The sequence below is a fragment of the Morus notabilis genome, unplaced genomic scaffold (genome assembly GCF_000414095.1).
Source record: "Morus notabilis unplaced genomic scaffold, ASM41409v2 Scaffold329, whole genome shotgun sequence".
Classification (NCBI taxonomy): Eukaryota; Viridiplantae; Streptophyta; class Magnoliopsida; order Rosales; family Moraceae; genus Morus; species Morus notabilis.
Genome location: NW_010358084.1, coordinates 1,247,357 through 1,267,001, shown reverse-complemented (window position 1 = coordinate 1,267,001; position 19,645 = coordinate 1,247,357). Strand labels below are relative to the sequence as shown.

The following is a 19,645-nucleotide window of genomic DNA, read 5'->3' as shown; positions in this document are numbered from 1 at the left end:
AAAAAAAAAAAAAAAAAAAACCGACACTGAACATGATTTTTACAAAATTGGACTATCAAGGCTAGCATGAACTGACAAAAATCTCAACAAATAATCTTAGGTACCAAAATCTCGTTTCCCATCTCTCAGACTCAGACACCCACAGCATCATAATTTTGCGGCTCTTATTCCTTTCAAATATGAATTGCAAACATGGCATTCTGTTTACAAATCTAAAACTTAAAAAGAATTGTATTACCAACTAAATAAAGAGCTCTTTGCTTGATCTACAACGCACTTTCTTTTTGCCACGCTCTAGCCCACCTCCTTAATCTGCCATTGAAGAAAATGTAACAAAATTCAGAAACTGAGAATAAGTACAGTTAATGGGAAAAAAAAAAGAAGGGGGAAAAAAAAAACCCATCATCTCCCATGATCTTCTCTCTTTATATTTTCTCACGAAATTTGTCGAATAAGGAATACTTTCTCTTGTCAAGTTTCAGGACCACAAAAGAAGATATGTTTTGTTCTCGACAACAAAAACAAGAAATAGAGTAAACCAACGTAAAGGTTAACATGTTGTGGCCACTGGTTTGAGACTCATTTTTCTTAATCCACCAATTCGAGAATCGAGCAATAAAAAAAGAAGATGACTCATTGATTTCGGAGAAAAACACATAACATACTTGCAAGGTTAAAGGAGAATCGAAAAAGATCACTGCCGTGGCAATAAGACTGCTGAAGAAGCTGAACTGAAATAGCTGACATGAACTTCTTGAGGCAGCAGCCGATATTTAATTCCGAGCTCTTCGAAAATTTTCTTCAACTCTAGCACCAGTTCAGACCTTCGGCTGCTCTTGTCGCCGTAGTTCTGGAAATTGATGGTGTGCGTGACGTAAAGACCTATTTTCATCTTGTTGACATCCTCAATATCCTTAATCACCACGCTGTGAGCAGGACGCCAGTATTGAGGTTTGCTTTCCAGGTACCTGAAGTTTCATTGTTTTTACACAATATTCAACATCTCTATAAACGTATGGAGAGCAAAAAGATAGGAATTAAGTATTACTAACAGCAGTGAAAATACAAATTCATCTATTGCCCTTACCAATAAAAATATAGAGAAAGAAGAAGATGATAAGCACTAGAAGGTAAAGATTAAGAATTTCATTTATCTCTGTCCAAAACTCTGCTTTGTTTTACTTTTTCTCCATGAATGAATCAGAAAAATCCTTTTTCAAACTATTAAGTGCACGGTTAACTACTATGTCTGTTTCCACATATAGTAAATCCAGAATCTTCATGAAACTCATGATAAATTTAAAACAAGAATCAATGGAAACAATTCCTAATACTTAGGAGGCAAGATAAGATAAAGTCCACGTACGCTTTTACTTTGGCTTTCAAAGCTGCAATAGTCTCGATCGACGTAGAGAAATCAACAGCAAATTCAACAGAATCACCCATTTCTGGACTCCTGTAGAAATTGCTGATGGGTTTGGTTGCCAAAACACTATTCGGATAAAAGATTTTCTCATTGTCAAATCGCAAGAAGATCGTTGTCAAAATGTTCATCTCTTCAACAACCAGCTGTGAGGTATCAGCAATTACCATGTCAAGCCAAGTTGGGTGTCCAACAACACATCAAGGAAATGAAATCCATGGTTAGAGAAGTTACCTGTACTCCATCAACGACGCAGCGGTCTCCCACATCAAATGGGTGCATCACAAATACAAATATGATGGCTTCAAACACGGTCTTAGCAGTGTTACCGAACATGAATACAACCAGCAGAGTTTGGGATGAAATGAATACAAGTACTTGGGTGGTCAAGAATCCCATCAAGAGCAACCAGAGAATTATGACTACCACAATTACAATCACAGAGACAAGCTTATTCAGCTCCTCTACGGCTGTCTTGGTATCGTTTAATGAATGAGCCAGCAATTTGCGTTCAAGGTAAACCTTCACCTGCAAACAAGAACAGCTTTAACAGTTAAGATATCGGTACTCTTTTCAGTCAGAATTTTGTGTTATGCATACATATATATCCTAAGCCTTGCAATAGAATGTTACATTTTGGTGTCGAATCAACTACGTATTGCATGTATTTTGCACTCACAGATCAATTTCCAGGTTAAAAAGTTTCAAAAAAATAGCAGAACTTCATTCTGCAGATTGTCTGACTCACTTGAAATCAAGGAAAAAAAAATCTTCAGAAGAAATTTTTTGGCATATTAATAGCAAAGAGGAAATTTTCTCTTAAAAAAATTTACCAGCCAGTTCTTCAAAGTTTTTCTCTTGATTTTACGGGTTTCTACTGCTCCGTCAAAGTTCGGAAGCAAAAGATCCACTTCCTCTCTACTCAGGAAGCGCAAGAGATCTTCTTCATCAACGTACCTAGTCAAACAATGAATATTAGTCAGAAATTTTCTGATCAATGTGAAGTTGTTGGAAAATTCCAAACACATTGGAAGCATAGATTTTGCTCACTTGCTACCAGGCCTGGCAACATTATGAAAAATCCGATAAGCAGCAACCTTTGCTTCCCACTCAGAAGTAATCTCCTCATCCTTCTGGGCATCCCCGTCCTCCTCGTCTTCCAATATGTTCGAAATGGTAGTCAATCCAGTACCCCTGATCACATCAACCAACCCTTTCATTGTCCAATAAGAAACCTTCTCTGGTTTCATCTTCTTGAGCTTATCCACATCAATCACCTCTTCTTTCCCTTTTTGCTTCTCCTCACCCTTTTCCTTCTTCACATTTCGGAAACTCAGCTGTCCCGTACTCGGCGTCTTCCCAACTCTTTCCGCCATCTCCATCAATGGCGGCCCGGAAAGTACCCTCAGAACATACTGATGAATGAGTGATTCCTGAATCCTATCAAAGAATCTATTGCACTGAAAAGAAGACGCCAACAATTTAATGAACAAATTCTTCAACAACCATATAGCTGCTCCAATAAGACAACAAGCTAAACCCCTAGTAACATAATTAAGAACCTTGGTAGTTCCTCTAGACCTCCTCACCCCACGATTGAACAAACCCCAAGCCAAAAGTATCAAACCTATCCATATAAAAACCTGCACACTGTTCTTCAACCCATAAACAAAATACAAAACCTTCTTTTTAAGCAAAAAGTTCTTCTCAATCAAGAAAACCAAAACATTGATAAACCACTCAGTGACCAATCTACCACAAAAAATCACCAAAACCAAGACACCCCATTTCCACAATTCCAATCCCCAAACCAATTTCTTTTCCAATTCATGCAAAGTCAAGCTAAGAATCAAAAACCCCACTATGCAAACAAACGAAACCCACTCAATCAAGAGAGTAACTTTCACTTTTCTCCTCTTCTTACTTGCCTCTTGTCTCCCCTTGAGATCGGCTGTTTTGTACACATCTTCATCATCATCGTCTTCTTCTTCTTCTTCCTCTCCCGGTGGTGTTGAAATCAGAGGCGTTTTGGGAGTTACCGGAGCTGATTTCTGGTGTTCTTTAGGAGTGGAGACTTTGACTTTGTTGCTTGGGGAAGAAGTTACATTAGGCGAGCTTGAAAGAGAAGAACTTGTGTCTGATTTCAACCGAGATTTCTCTTCAGCCGATTTGGGATCACCGGGACGTGGTGGCTCAACTAGTCTGGACTTGGGCTTCGAGAAAGTCGACCTCGAAATCGACGCCCGCCGAGAAACTGAAACTGGGTTGGTCGGACTTGGGACTTTCGGAGGCTTTAGCTCTGTTAGCTCAAAGTTGGAGTCTTTCGACACTTTCGGAGAAGACCCAGAAGCTGTTCCTTTTTCCGTGCTCGAAATCTGCAAAACGACGTCGTTTGTTCGTTTCTTCTCCGCCCCGCCTTTTCTCGCATCCATACCGGGTTTGAACTTCTGGGGAAGGACGAAACTTTCTCGGGAAAGAGAAGAAACCTTCTGGAGAAACAAACAATCAATAGAACATTGATGGTTTTGTTCATATGTTTGGTGTTTACTCTGCTTGGTTGAGAGAAACAGAGCATGAAAAAGGAAAGGCAAGAATTTTTCAAAAACAAACTGATCTATGCTGGTTTGTAAGAAAAACAAGTTTAGCAAAGTCCCAGAAAAGAACTTTCTCGGGAAAGTGAAGCTGAGAAAATTGAAAGTTTGACATGATTCAAATATAACAAGCAGTTTTTTAAACCAAGTTGTGTTTTCTTTAACATGATTTAAGATAAATTAATGTAATGAATATACAGATCAAAACAATTCAAATGTAAGTTTTAAATTTTAATTTTAAAAGTTCTTATAAAAACTCATTTTTAATTTTTCTGCTGTAGTTCTCACGTATTTTTCTGCTACAGTTTTTACGTAAAATCACGTGTTTAATTCGAATTGACAATTTAAATTAACAAACTCAACGACGACTAATCAACTTTATTTGATATCATTTTCTTCCTTCTCAAAAGAGCTGCGCTATCTATCAGTTTGCAGCATTATTTTTTTATTGGTCAAAATCACAAAAAGTAATTAAATATGTCATTATGGGAAAATAATGCTTATGGTCAGAGATGTAGAGAGTTAGGTGGGTTAGGTAAATTGAACATAAAAGCGGTTATTGTGTTGTTACTAAAAGGCCCTTAACATGGGTGGTCCTACAGGATGTATTAGAGAGGGTAGAATGGGAATATGAATTGTTTGCAAGCCGCTGAATAGTGGGCGACTATGGTAAACACGGCTAAGCTGGAGAGCTTGTCTTCTAACCAAATTCTATTGAAAAAAAAAAAGAAAACAATAATTATTATGGGTTAATTACATAATTATATGTACCTCCTAATTTTAATTATTTTTAGATTTACTCATCTGTTTTTAGAAACTACAAAGATATTTTTAAAATTTCAAACTTTTGTTTCAATTGTATGTATCACACATTTTATGGACAAAAAACAAGGGAAAAAACAAAAATACTTTTAATTAGACCAAATTTAGTTCTAAATAATTTTTTTCTTGAGAAATTTTTTTTAAAGATATTTCAACATTTGCAAAACATAAAATTCAAGATAAAAAAGAGTCAAAAAACAAGGGAAAAAACAAAAATACTTTTAATTAGACCAAAATTATTTCTAAATAATTTTTTTCTTTAGAAAAATCTTTTAAAAATTTTTTAACATTTGAAAAACATAAAATTCAAGATCTTTTTTTTTTTGAAATTTGAGGTTTTGTTTTATGGATTTTTACGTTTTTGAATCTAAAATGTTTTTTATGAATTATTTAAGGGTAGTTATGTTATTTTTTTCTACCACAAAGTATGCGAGAGATGGAATTGAAAAACTTTTTGAAATTTAAAGCATTCTTTTGTAGTTTCTAAAAATAGAAGGACAAATTGAGAAATATTAAAACTAAGAGGTGTAATTACGTAATTAGTCCTAATTATTTATTTTTTAAAATATAAATAAAATATACCTAAAGTAATAAAGCCCTCAATCTAAAAGGGCAAAAAAGAGGGCGCTCCTTTAATTTGACTACTTCGTAAATATTTTGAATAGTTTATTTTATATATTTGAGAAATCACTTTCTCCCAGTCGAAAAGAAAAAAAAAAAAAACTTTATCTGTCACCTTTTTGAGTTTGTTCTTGGTGGACCATTGTCATTTAGCTTCATTAAAAATTTCCAAATCAAAGTGATCAAAATGTGTGTGTATGTGATGGAGCAGAATAAATAAGAACGAAATTTTATCGGCCTAATTCAGACAAAAAAACGAGATATTTTTATGTTTTTAATTTTTTTTTAGATACCCTCAACAATTTATAGAATAATGCTACTTAATTTCTTTTCTACAAGATTATAACGCCACTACTTTCAGAAAGCAAAGAAAAATCAGCTTGCGATTGCGTAGAAACTGAATAAATTGTAAAAGCGAATCCAATGAATTTTTACATTCCAACTTTATGTTTCCAAAAGCTAATATGAGAGAAAAATAAGTCTACATCTTATTTTCAGACAGCACGTTGGAAAGGGGCCACTTAAGTACAACTAGGTTATTTTTTGGCTCTGGAACTCGTTCTTTTATTATTGCATTGTAATTCCTCCGCGAACCACATCTTCATCGAAACAACTGAACAAAAAAGGCCATTCTTTATTTTATTTTTTTTAAATGGAGATTACATTCTAAATCAGAGAAGTATAAATACCAATTCAAACATAAAACATCACAACACATTTAACGACTCAACTCCGATTACAAATTAAGACCACTAGTAAGTTTAACTAAAAAGTTCTAAAGGGTAGCATGTGTACCGAATCCCAACAAGAGAAAAGGGAAGAGGTGCACAATTAATTGAGCACACAATTAACTCTTTTAAATACGTCACTATAATTAATGGATGACTCCGATGATAGAGATCAAGAGACTAAAAACGTCAAGGCCTACTATAACACCGCAAAGACAAACACACAAAAGGCTATTCTTTTTACTATACTGTTTTTTCTCAAAAAAAAATTTTAATTTTTCTTACGGCTTGTTTGATTGCATTTTTGAGTTATAGTGACTTGAGTGTAGATTTTGAGTTGAATTTGAGTTATAACTTGAGTTGAAGTTATAACTTGAGTTTGTGTTTGGATGTGAATTGAGAATCTATTTGAGTTTGTGTTTGGATTGGTCAAAACTTGAATTTATATTTATATAGTATTTTAATAAAAACTCAATGTGATAAAAAAAAATTTATGAAATTCGGGCAGGAGAGGAAAAAGGAAAGTTTAAGTGATGCTTATCTTGTATATTTGGTGCAAGAGAGATGAATTCGACCAAAATTTTTCAGATCGAATTGCTGTGTGCAACTCTATCCGAAAAAGAAATATTTGCACCGCCGTGTAATTGTGTAGTAATTCTAGAGGTCACTATACAACATTTGCACATTTTTAGATCAGTTTTCTAATGTCATTCTTCCTGTCGGGGATGGACCGTATCTGACAAAAACGACAAGTGTTTATTGCTTCAAGTAAACGACATTGAGTTTTTGTTTTTCAGGAGAAAGGAGGAACATCGAATCGAACATACTTACATATCCCAACATTATATATTTTGTTGTTGCTCTTAAACGGCAAGTCGTTTCATGTGAAAAAAAGAGGATCTTTTTTTAACTTTTTCATTCATTTTTTAGACTAATTCTCATAACTGGATTCAGAATACCATATAAGAATACATCAAGTGTCATTATAATTTAATTTATTTCTTTATATATATTTGTAGTAAAAAAAAAAGTTAAAGCATAAAAGAAAAACATCTGAAAAAAAAGTGGAAATCGAAAAGTTCTAAGTGCAAGAAATTTGTAAAACAATAAGGCATCAAGTTTATTGGATCATTGTTAATGTAGAAATTGTTCTTAAATAACTCTAAATCGATAAACAAACTGAATCTATAATGTAAAGGAACGAAAAAATATCCAAAAAAGTACATAAAACTAAGAACCCTAGCTGTAGACTTTGTTTTTAATTAAAAATAATTCGGTCTCTATTTTTAATATATATATATATTTATATATTACTTTCAGAAGATTTCATAGCTTTATGTAATTTGGTCTTTACTAGTAACTTTTCTTCAATCTCATAGTCCATGAATATGAACATACTGTCAAAACATGTTAAACGTTTGTATTCTCCTTTTTTTATTTTCTCATTTAAAGGGTGAGTACTGCAAATATTTCACAATTGAAGGACAACGATCCTCTTTTCTCTCCCTGCTGGGAGAATGATTAAACTTGATAAAATAATTGACTACTTGTAATTTCTGATTTATCATTTCTATTTTACCATGTCCTAAGTGTGAGTATATAAATTAAGCCCTCGTTTTGTTCACTAGTTTGAATTTTATTGATTTAAATTTTTTTTATTTAAACAGAAAAATTTAAATTAATGCGGTTTAAATTGTAGTTTGAATTAGTATTTGGATGTGCAGTTAAAATTTTAATATGAATAGGGAATAAAATTTGAATTTGTATTTGGTATGTATAAAAAGCAGAGAGAGTGGGCACCTTTTTACTGTTCAAAAAATGATTAAACTTTATAGGGGAGTTAAACTCTAAGTTAGACAGTTTAATTCAATTCAAACGAAAACATAATTCAGATTGCATGCTTACCAAATATGAATTCAATCTGTGCTTGTTGTTCAAATTAAGTTGAATTGAACTAAACCAATAAAACAAACGGGGGCTAAAAAGTTTCTCTAGGTAATCATTCTTTTGTAGTTTGCGTTAGGACCATGGGCTCCACCATAGGAACTGCAGTTCTAATAACCCATTCCAGCCGTCAGATCCTCCATAACACCTCCATTATGTTACGTGGAGATCCCACCACTTCTTGCTTTCTATCGCATATCTCCGCATTTCATGTTGTGCACAACAACCTCAAGGTCACCACCACGTCTATGGCCTCACTTTAGTGTGGAAGGAAGATCTACCTCGAGCTTTCATGAAATTTTTCAGTAGCAGATAATAACCAAGGATCTGCACCTTATTCAACATATTAAGGATTCATCTCGTGCGTACACTTAGTAACATTTAGGTTTATACTAATTGTTAGGACCATAAACTCTACTATAAAATCTTGGAGTTCTAACTCAAAAAGTTAACCCAAATGGAGTGGAGTAGCCAACTCCTTATAAATCTATCATAGTTTCCATTTATTACCAATGTGAGACTTGATTCTAACAGTTTGCACGGAAGAAAATCAATACATAGAACAGACACTTTTCTAAACTAGATGCTGAATGATACCATCTATAAAGGAGCAGAGGCAAAAAAAAAAAAAAAAAACTTACTGTTAATGGTGGAGGGACAGGCAAAGCAATAATTGTTGAAGATTTCTTTGGCAATAACTGGTGCTTGGATTATTATTTTTTTTTTAAAAAAAAAACAAGGAGTTTGGTTCTTTTTTTGAAAAGAATGGACTTTGTTCATGGATTTAAGTATTGGCCACGCACACTTCAAGTCTCTGTAAATTGATTGACGTGTGAGGAGAAAGGGGAAAATCTAAAGTCATACTTGCCTTACACAGCCTATAAGAGAGATGAATATTACCATCAAATGGAAACGTGAAAAAAAAAAAAAAAAAGTGTACTAGTGTTATATGTGTGTATTCTAAAATTAAAGTTGTTATGATAGTGTTTAGCAGATTTCTAAAATTAAGAGCCCGTTTAGTGTGTATTCTAAAATTAAAGTTGTTATGTTCCATCTCTCGATGTCAACCAGCTCAAAATCAGACTCTATTCGGAAAAATTCTTCACAACCCGGCCACAAAAATATTTCTCACTTTGAATTCTTTTAAGAACCGAACCTTTAAAGTTACAAAATACAAATTCATAGCAAGCATTCATTAGTGCAACAATTGTTAGAATACACACTAAAAGGGCTCTTAATTTTATATTCCACATAATCATCTTCCACCATGCAAATCAAAGCCAACCGACTTTCATACTCCGCGACATGCATGTTATTTTGTTTGCAATAATCGTAGTCAGACAACGGCTGATCAGGCAATCCAAACACTTCCCAACTCTCTTTCTCCCAATCGAACGCGAAAAAACCGTCTCTCTCCGTCGTGACGGCGTAAAGAAAGCCGGAGGCCGAAACCGCCGGCTTGACACTATCCAGTGACTCCCGGAAAGGAAGTTTCACGTTTTCAGTTAAGCGCTTCGAAACCCAAGTTGTCGAATCGAAAATTTCGCAATGAAAGCTGTTCTAGAGAGGATATCTTGTGTTACCGTGGGGCTGTTTAGGCTCCGAAAACCTAACCATCTTGTACCGCAAAAGGATTAGATCCCAACCCGGCAATTGAAGTTTTGAGAGTGAAAAAAACGCGTCCTTGGGTTTGGCAGCTTCCGCCATTGTTGAGTTGTGGGCTTGAAGATTATGTACTCGGGAACTCTCGGCTTGATTGGAAGTTGTTATTAATAAACAAAGTGTAAAACATTTTTTTTTAATATGTTAATTAAGAAACTAATGCATTTATAATTGGTACATGTATGCGCTTAAAACATTTTAAGCATTAGAAAAGATTAGAACATTCATCCTTTTTATATAATATTTGGTAGATATTTTTTTTAAGATGATTATTAATTTTGTTTTCTTAGGAAGTAGGACGCATTCAAATTATTATACTAAAAACGTCGAGTAAAATGTATTAGAATAAGCAAAAAAAGAAATAAAGTTTTCTCTATATACTTGGAAAAAAACAATAAAAAAAAAAAGAAGAAAAAACAAAACTTCTATAGTTTTACCGTGTAGGAAAAGAAAATGATATATAGAACTTCTATTTGTAAAATGTTTTCAAATAGGAACGTAGCATACTCCGTATGATACCATGCATGTTAGAAATAAATGGGTTCCAATAATGCATCGATATGAAACAATCATTATATATAATCAGGTGTTAGAGATTCATCAAAGCATGATGACAACTTTAATATATGGATCAAAAATAATGATAGAGACTAACAACCAGATGTCTCTTTTCAACTCGTCACTTTACCAACTAAAAAGTGTGTCAACACAACATCACACATAAAATGACAAATCCATGAATATGCACGTATTATTTGAGGCATAAGCAATCCTTATCAACAACATGTCACACACAAATGATCGTAAACTCCCACTAACTCAATACAATTACAGGCTCTTTACAGTTCCGAGTGGGATGCGTGTTCTTAAAACACCTAATAGGTAAGTCTTTAGTGGAACTGTCAATATGTTGTTTATAGGCGTGTTTTCAGTAACAATGAGATCTTTTACAATTTCTCTTTACAAAAATAGAACACACCATCATTATGCTTGAGCGGACAATGTTTCTAGTGTTCTAAGAGAAATATACTATTATAGAACTTTTACAACACAATTTCAGCCGGTCCAGAAATGGAGTGAACTACTCCTAGTGCTAAAATAAGGTTCCACAATCACATCACACAAATAGCCTCACGATATGCCACATACTCCGCATCACAATCAAGGACGCTACGAGTGTTTATTTGACACTTTTCAACAAAGTAGCTTTTTCTTTTATCATTTATGCAGCCTGATTAATCGGCATCACGAGATCTAACTGCAACCAAGGTGTTGGATTGTCGATACACAACTATTTGGTACTTCATTCCCAGTTAATTCAGTAATAATAACAACAGTCACTCAAGTACCGAATTTGCACGTCAACAACAAACGCAATAATAAGACGTGTGCATACTTGAGCATACATCAGGCTGCTAAACACGTAAGCATAAGGGACAACTTTATCTGATCTCTCCTACTTCACCATAAGGACATTACACCTTTGAGAGTTTGTCACTTTAACTAACAATACTTACTAGGAGAATAAGAATGCATACTGAACCTATTCAAAACAAGAACAATATAGGTTTTCTAAGACGACTAGAAAATGCACTTATCCTTGTCACGGAGAATCTACATGCCCAGAACATAAGAGGCTTTTTTAAGATTCTCATACCAAAGTGACTAGGCAACATGCTATTTGTCTCAACCAATTGGTCAGAATCATTAGCCTCGAGCAAGTTGTCACCGACTTAAAAAACAGAAACATGCAACTGCTCTCACTGACCTTACACATGTGCATTTATCGACAACGTTTTCCATAAAACTAATTTTAGTGACTGTCTCATCCTAAAATTGAGACACTACTTCCTCGGCGTTATCCATACACTCCCACTCATCATAGAATTTTTTAACACATTAGCGGAGCTAGGAAATACATCCACTCTCAAGGCTATGTCCATTTCAGCATTAATAGATTCATAAAGAGAATCATACCATATATAATGGCTTGTCCCATTAACGTCAAGATAGCGGAGATGTAAGGATTGCTTAAGGCTAAAGAAAACAACATGGGTAACCAATAATAGGCATGTAAAACAAGATCATGCAATTTGCCCTTTACTTAGCCTTCCCAATGATCCAAGCCAATATGATCATTGTGTGCTAGATTCCGTTGAGCAAGAATAGAACTCTTTCACAGGTAAGGACAATTCATCAAATATCACAACCAAATACATCAATCCACCACCGATAGGATAGTAAAGATTATGCGGTTCATGACATCCAACAAACTTCCTTCACCGGTCTAAGCATCCTACCAAACAATTAATTATTGATAGGATAATTTAATTGCCCGTATGGATCTTAGTAATATAATAAATACATACATTTATCCTTAACACTCCAATATATTATTTGACCATAATATGAGTTTAGTAATTATGCAAGTCCATGTATAATCATTCACAATATTCTCCCACGTGGACTGCATAATCAATGACAACAATACTCATATAATACAAAATGTCAAATAATAATATGTAAACAAAAAACATGGATAAAGACAACAAGCTTAAGCTCCAATTAGATTCAAGCGTCTTACCAAGCAATGAAACTATCGATAGGATAATTCTATTACCCATATGGACTTTTGGAACATAATCAACAAATTAAGTTTATCCATATAATCTCACAATTTATTATTTGATAATAGTATGTGAGTTAGTGATTATGCTAATCCACGAAAAATGTTTCTAATTTCCTCCCACTTGGATAGCATAATCAAAACACATGATACTCACATAAAACAAGATATCAAATAATAATAAATAAATTATGGATAAACTTATAGCTTAAGCTTTATAATAGCGCCGAGCTTCTAATTAAAATTTTCAATCTCACTTTAACACAAAAGAGACCATGTATGCCTATGCAAATAATTAGGCATTAAAACATTAAACACAAAATGGGCATTCCAAAATTTGAACAAACATCCATATTATATGTCTAAATTTTATTTACCAAAATATCAAATTATGTGGGAGAACAAATAAAATATGACCATATAATATGGAGTAACAAACATGCCCCAAAATCTTAGGTCTCAAAATAGTGAGAATTAAAACTACCCAAAAATATGTTAAAATCATTAGAAAAAACAATAATTAAATAAAAAATATTTTTGGTTAGCTCACGTGCATCTATGTAAGGAGTGTGTGTATCTTAATGCCTTTTTCAATTTTGTGGGAGAGCTCCGTAACATAATAATCGAGATAATTTGACATATTTAGACTCACGACAGACAAGTACATAAACATTCACTATTGTCGAATTCTCACAATTACTTATGCCATATAATAATATAAACATAATTAAAATTTTATGGCGTCAATCATCAAACAAATTGTATACGAAATGCCCAGAAAAAATTTATTTGAAAAATTGTGAGAATTAGCCACCCATAAAAATATACAATCAATAATATAGAAATATTAAAAAACATGATTTTATGGTGGCCCAAACCCAAAATAAATCATTTAATTGGGTTGAAAATGAAAAACGGAGCACAACGGCGAAAACATCGGTCAAAACAGACTTTGGATGTGTTCGTACGGACAGGTCAAAGTTTGGTCAAAACTGACTTTTTTTTGTTCTAAAAAACGACATGTCGTTTTGGGCTTACTAAAAATGACATGTCGTTTCACTCACACGATAGCCACAATTCCTCCTTCAAATGACATGTCGTTTTTCCACAATGATGATAAACAACATGTCGTTTCAAGCTTCCCTGAGCTCTGAAAACTACAAATCAGACCCGCTGGAAAACTGAGCTCCAGTGGTCCATTTTTTACGTTCATAGATGGGTTTTGCTCCAAATTTCATTCTCTTTGGTTTTCAAACATCAATTTCACTCAAAAACCCATAGAAAACAAAACCCCATGAAGTGCACGAACGTGCACAGTAAGCTCAAGAAAAAGAAAAAAACTACAACCTCAAATCCAATAAGATGGGCTCTGATACCATTTGTTAGAAATAAGTGGGTTCCCAATACTCATAAATGAGGTTAAAACAACAATACCATTGAACCAAAAAATGAAACTATCAAATTGGATTTTGAAGCATATAGAAAATTAATGGTTTTAGGATTACCTCATCCACACGTAAGAACGGCGTCATTCGTGGTGGCCGGAATCCGTTCTTGATCGGTCGGAGTTGAAGCTTCAATGATCTGATAAAATCAAAGGGCCTTGGAGGGTTTTGAACTCTTCTCTCCTCTGCCTCTCTCAACTCCCATAGGCACACACATACACGACAAGGGGCACCAAATTTTGCCCCTTGGCTTTTTATTGCAATCTAGGGCAAAAATGGGCCTTAACTAAAAACGTGGATACAGAGGAAGTTTGGCCGCTGATTAAATATTTAAAGAGAGTGAATTTAAGGGCCTCAAGCATATTAGAGATTAAATTATCCATTTTATTATGAATTGATATTATACACACATACATGTATTAATTTACATTAATACAATTATCTATAAAATAATTTAATTAACTACAAAATTAATTATTATGATTATGAAATTTCACATAAAAATATTCCAACAATACATTCGCGTCAGATTTAAATCAAGACAAAAGCGTCAAAATTACAAATGAAGGAAATCGCAATTTTATATTAAGGGAAAACTAGATACGAATTCGGCGTCTCTGGATAATATTTTAAATAGGAATTTGTTCTGTTCATGCATTATAGGCTGATGCTTTTTATTAAATTGGATTTAATTCGTGACCCTGTAATTAAATTTTAATTGTGGTTGAAAACACGATTGATTAAGAAGATGAAATAATATTATGGTTGACACTTGACAATGATCTATGCTGTTGACCGGTAATTTAGAATGAACCACCAAAATTATTGTAACAACAACAACAATAATAATTATAATAAAAACAAAATAAAAAGTAAAAACAAAACAAAGAGATAACCCTCCACCATAATTTTTGTCGTTTAACCTTTAAAAAGAAGGTCCTCGCAGATAATTTTTCTTTGATGTGTTTCATTGTCGAATCCTTTTTTTTTTTTTTTTTTTTTTTTTTTACGAGTCTAACCAAATTTTTCAATGCTCTCAGTTGGCCATAAATGGACAAAGAGGAAAAGAAAAAAGGGAATACTTATCAACAATTTTAGAAGTCCCTCTCATCCCACCCTTGTTATTAGTATCTACTATATCTACTTAATTATATCTACAATTGTGCATTACTTTGTTCTAGCAAAAAAAAAAAAAAAGGTATTCTTTTTTTTTAAAAAAAAAAAAAAAAAAAAAAAAAAAATTGCCATTGCTTTGTCTTCATTCTTTCACACCCACAAATTATTTTCTTCTTCGTTTTTTTTATTTAATTTTTTTTTTCTTTCGCAATTACATAACCACCACGGCTTTTAGATTAAGCACATAATCATTAAAATATAATACAACAACAATGGAATCTCCACCTTCTTCATGATTATATCAATCTCAAAACCTCTCCCAAATTCAAACCCTTCTAATCATCATCTCCTTCCAAGCCCTAATTAATCTCCCATGGCTAGTCCCTTCACAAAACCGTCGCCGCCACCGCCGCCGCCAACGTCATCGAACCTCCCGATGCTGTACTATGGCCTCATCGTCGTCGGAACCGCCGCTATCGTCCTCGCTCTCTACAACCTCATCGTCATGCGGTTGTGCGCCGATGGCCGGAACCGGCTGCCGACGAGGCCGAACACAATTATCGAAATCGCGGCGACGAGGACCGTGGCCGAGAACGGCGCCGTCGGCTTGCCGTCGAGCTTCAAGTACAAGAAGGAGATGTCGGCGGGCGAGCACGGTGGCGGAAACTCCGAGTGCGCCGTATGTCTATCGGCGTTCGAGGAGGGAGAGGAGATCAGGAAGCTGCCGAGGTGCAGGCACTGCTTCCACGCGCCTTGCATAGACATGTGGCTCTTCTCTCACTCCGACTGTCCTCTATGCCGGACACCGGTGGGCGTCCGCCGGTGCCACCGCCACGTGGCGGCGCCGGCAGCGCCGGAGGAGAGTTCGAGAGAAGTTTGGCTTGGTTCTGCGGTTTCCGTTTGATCTTTCTTTTTTTTAGTGGTAATTTAGTCTTTTCAATATTGTGAGACAGATAAAAGTTGACGCTGATGACAAAGGAAGGTCGAACGGAGAAATGGTGAGTTTTCGTGGTACTATTTGTTTAAATTGGGCCAGGGGTTTTGTTTGGCGGGTACAGAAAATACAAAGCAAGTAAGCAAAACTTTTTTGTCTTGGTGTATGTATTGTTTTGATATTTTGGTGTATAGTTTTGATCCATCATATTGACTGTAAAGTTCATGATCAGTTCTTAATTCTTATCATGTTTTTCTTACGTCCCGTTCATTTCACCGATTCGAGTTTAGAATTCGAGTTTTACTAAAGTAAAAAACTCTTAAAAACAGTAACATTTAACTTTTTTACTACAATAAAAAATTCACATGAAGTCACATCTTAACTCAAATTAAAAACTCAAACGGGCCCTTACATGTATTTGTCAGCAACTTTTGGTAATCCAGATTTTGTATCATGTAATATTTGTATTTGCGTTACTAATTTATTTGGTTAGCAATAAAGAATATAATTTAACTAGCAAAACAATTAAGAAATAATTTGGATCAGCAAAAAAGGAGTCGGGGGATTAAATATTTTTAGAACTAAAACGGCAAAACTAGTTCGTGCAATGAATAATTTTTCGAAGTAAATAGTTCGTGCAATTCCCCGGCCAAAAAAGGAGTAAATTGTACAATTACGCCTCAAATTATTTATTTTTACATAATGTACCTCGAACTTTCAATTTTAGCAAACGGCACCTTAGACTTTAAAATCAATTACAATTAAAATCTAATAGGTAACAGATGTTATCAAATAAACGGTTTAAAACACATAATTTACACGTGGAAGGTAAAGATTTTTATTTTTCATACCATATCACATGCAAATCTCATGTCTCAAAGAGTCAATTTAATAATGTCATTATTAAATTTCAATTGTAATTAATTTTAAAATTCAGAGTTCAACTTATTAAAATTAAAAGTTTGGAGTCTGCTATGTAAAAACTGAATAATTCAGAGTGCAACTGCGGAATTTACTAAAAAAAGAGTTTTATGCAATAAAGGTTTTAACTTCTCTTTTTCTTCAGGAAACAATCAAGTTTGTAACTCGGTCAACTGAAAATTAGACTGTTAATATGATGCTGCAAGGTGCTAGCAATAGCAACTAACTTTCAGGCATGATATTAATAAGAAAAACAATGGAATAATAAATTATATTGAAATATAACAAAAAAATTAAAAGGCTGATTTAAGTGGTTGTGTTCATGAGCGCCCGAGTGTGTAATCCAAAAATTATTAACGAATTTTTAAAAATATTGCAAAATTTTGCTAATTATATTGAAACATAACAAAAAAATTTAAAATATTATACAAATAGCAAAAATATAAAATCATATAAAATCGTTACTAAGTAATTTTGTAATATAAATATTATTATAGAAATTAGTATGTAATTTGGTTATTCCTAAAATATTTTTTAAAAAAGTTTTATATTTGAACACCACTCAAATTTATTGTGTAATGTAATTATTACAATTTTTATATAAAAAAAAATGCACATTAGAGAGCTAGTCCTAAACAAATGTTAGCGACACTCTTTCTGTCATTCTCATTGTCATTCTTTGCATTCACTGTTTAACACGTTGACTCCACTATTTCATTTTTTGTTTAGATAATAATATATATGTTAGTGGAGTTTACGTGTCAATAGTTAATGCAGATAGTGACAAAGAGACTGTCAAAAAAATGTTGCTAGCTTTTTCTTCCTAGAAAAAAAAGCGAGAGAGAAAAAGAAAACGAGCATGTTGGTCAGAGTTTTGAAAACGGACGTATTGTGGGCTCATGTTGGGGTTGTTTAGTTCGCTGATTCGAGTTTTTAATTCGAGTTAAAATGTGACTTTGTGTGAGAGTTTTTTTTAGTAGTAAAAAAATTAGATGTGGTTGTTTTTTAGAGCTTTTTACTGTAGCAAAACTCAAATTCTAAACTCAAATTGGTAAAATGAACGGGACCATGTTTTCATGCAAGAGTTTGTAGCAATGAGGACTAGATAGAATTATAAATAAAATATTAAAACAAAAAGATGAGGACTAGATAGTGGGTGGGGATGGTTTTTTGCTAATACGAGGCTAAAGGGCCGAATTTGAGATGAAATGAGGGGCAAGCAATGTTTGGTTCTCTGGAGCATTTGATGGTGTCGAAGACGGCTACTTTAGGTTGTGCGTGTGGTGCATGTTCGTTAATATGGCGGCACGTATACGGAGCTTCTTCCCTCATTAATACCCAATCTCTTCACATTGTTTCAAACGTTGATGATCATCTCTCTACCAGAAACTTTGTCGTTCGACAATTATAATAAAAAATAAATTAAAGAGAAAACAACTTTATGAATGTTTTTGTGTCGATTTCTTTTTCTTTGACGTTATGTAATGTTTCGTGAGAAATAAGTAAAATAAAAAGGAATGAGAAGGTAAAAAATAAAGCAAAATCATGAAAAGGAATATATTTTTCTTTTAGAACTTAGAAGAGCAACAGAAGGGAAAGAAATTGTTTATAACATTACTGAAAATACGTGAATGAAGAATATTTAGAGCAAAATAGTTCCAAGGACACGGTGTAAAGGCTATAAACACTAACGTCAATGTTCATGTAGACAAAAACACCAAAAGAATTAAAAAAAAAACAAAAAGGAAGATATATATTTGTAAATGATAGAATAATTTCTACTTTCTTTCCCCAAAATTTTCCAAAAAAAAAAATCAATAAAGAAAATGAAATTTATAATAATATTATTGAAATATATTCCTCAAAAAAACTATTAAAACAAAATTTTAATTTACGTAAATTTGGTGCGTTGTGCCTAATATTCCATATTTATAAAAAAATATATATATATTAAAAAGAAATGGCACACTTTTATATTAAGATAATATTAATATTAATTGCAATATGGACGAAAATAGTAGAAAATAGACCAATATGAAAAGCTTAAGAAAGTATATAGGCCAACTTTCAGTTATATAAATTAATAGGTAATAACTTGTTAAGTTATGGTTTATAACCAGATAAATTATGGACAAACTTGTCAAGTTATGGTTCATAACCAAACAAGTTATTGATAAAAATCATGAATTAAGAACAATAACTTATCAAGTTATGATTCATAACCAGACAAGTTATGAACGAAAACAATAATTTAGCCTATTTATTAACTTATGTAAACTATTGACCTATTAATTTTAATTCATCTCAAATTTTAACTTATTACCCTCTCTCTTCCTATAAATTTAACCTGAAATTGGTGGGCTACTCCAGGCCCATGCTATAGTGCAACGCATGGGTGACGCGCAAGGGCCCAGTAGCATGCCACTGCTATGGGCCCTAACCCTGAAAAAATCAACTTAATATCATGTGGGCCATTGCTCACGTATCAAATATTAAACTGATAAGAATAGATACTACGCTTACGCTTGATCTTAGCCAAAAGCGAGAAATATAATGGCCATATTTAGAGTTGCTTTTGTTTTTATTTTTTATATTTTTCGAGAAAAAAAAATAAAAACGAAAGAAAAATGACATTTAGTATAATTAAAGATAAAAAATAAAAATAAAAATAATTTTTTATAATTTAATATAAAATAAAAAAAATAAAAAAACGACTTTTAGTCGTTTTTCATTTTTTATTTCTGTTTACTCCTCTCTCGAGCACACGGAAAGAGAGATTAATGAATTTTTTTATACTGAAAACAATCTCTTG

At 33.3% G+C, this 19,645-nt stretch overlaps 2 protein-coding genes and 1 non-coding gene across 3 annotated transcripts; 1 reads left to right on the top strand and 2 right to left on the bottom strand.

The window, feature by feature from the left end:
- Positions 1-4,047, bottom strand: LOC21409974 (mechanosensitive ion channel protein 10). The gene is made up of 6 exons (XM_010091818.2): positions 2,474-4,047; positions 2,257-2,380; positions 1,658-1,951; positions 1,367-1,569; positions 666-968; positions 1-312 (listed from the first exon to the last, which is right to left on the bottom strand). Exons 1-5 carry the CDS (start codon positions 3,853-3,855, stop codon positions 695-697), a joined length of 2,277 nt encoding a protein of 758 aa, XP_010090120.1. The 5' UTR covers positions 3,856-4,047; the 3' UTR covers positions 1-312; positions 666-694.
- Positions 4,048-15,128: 11,081 nt separating this feature from the next.
- On the top strand, positions 15,129-16,025 carry LOC21409972 (RING-H2 finger protein ATL52). The gene has a single exon (XM_010091816.2). It carries the CDS (start codon positions 15,352-15,354, stop codon positions 15,880-15,882), a length of 531 nt encoding a protein of 176 aa, XP_010090118.1. The 5' UTR covers positions 15,129-15,351; the 3' UTR covers positions 15,883-16,025.
- Positions 16,026-19,189: 3,164 nt separating this feature from the next.
- Positions 19,190-19,383, bottom strand: LOC112090360. Its single transcript, XR_002901618.1, has one exon. It is a non-coding gene; the product is annotated as a U2 spliceosomal RNA (small nuclear RNA).
- Positions 19,384-19,645: the final 262 nt, after the last annotated feature.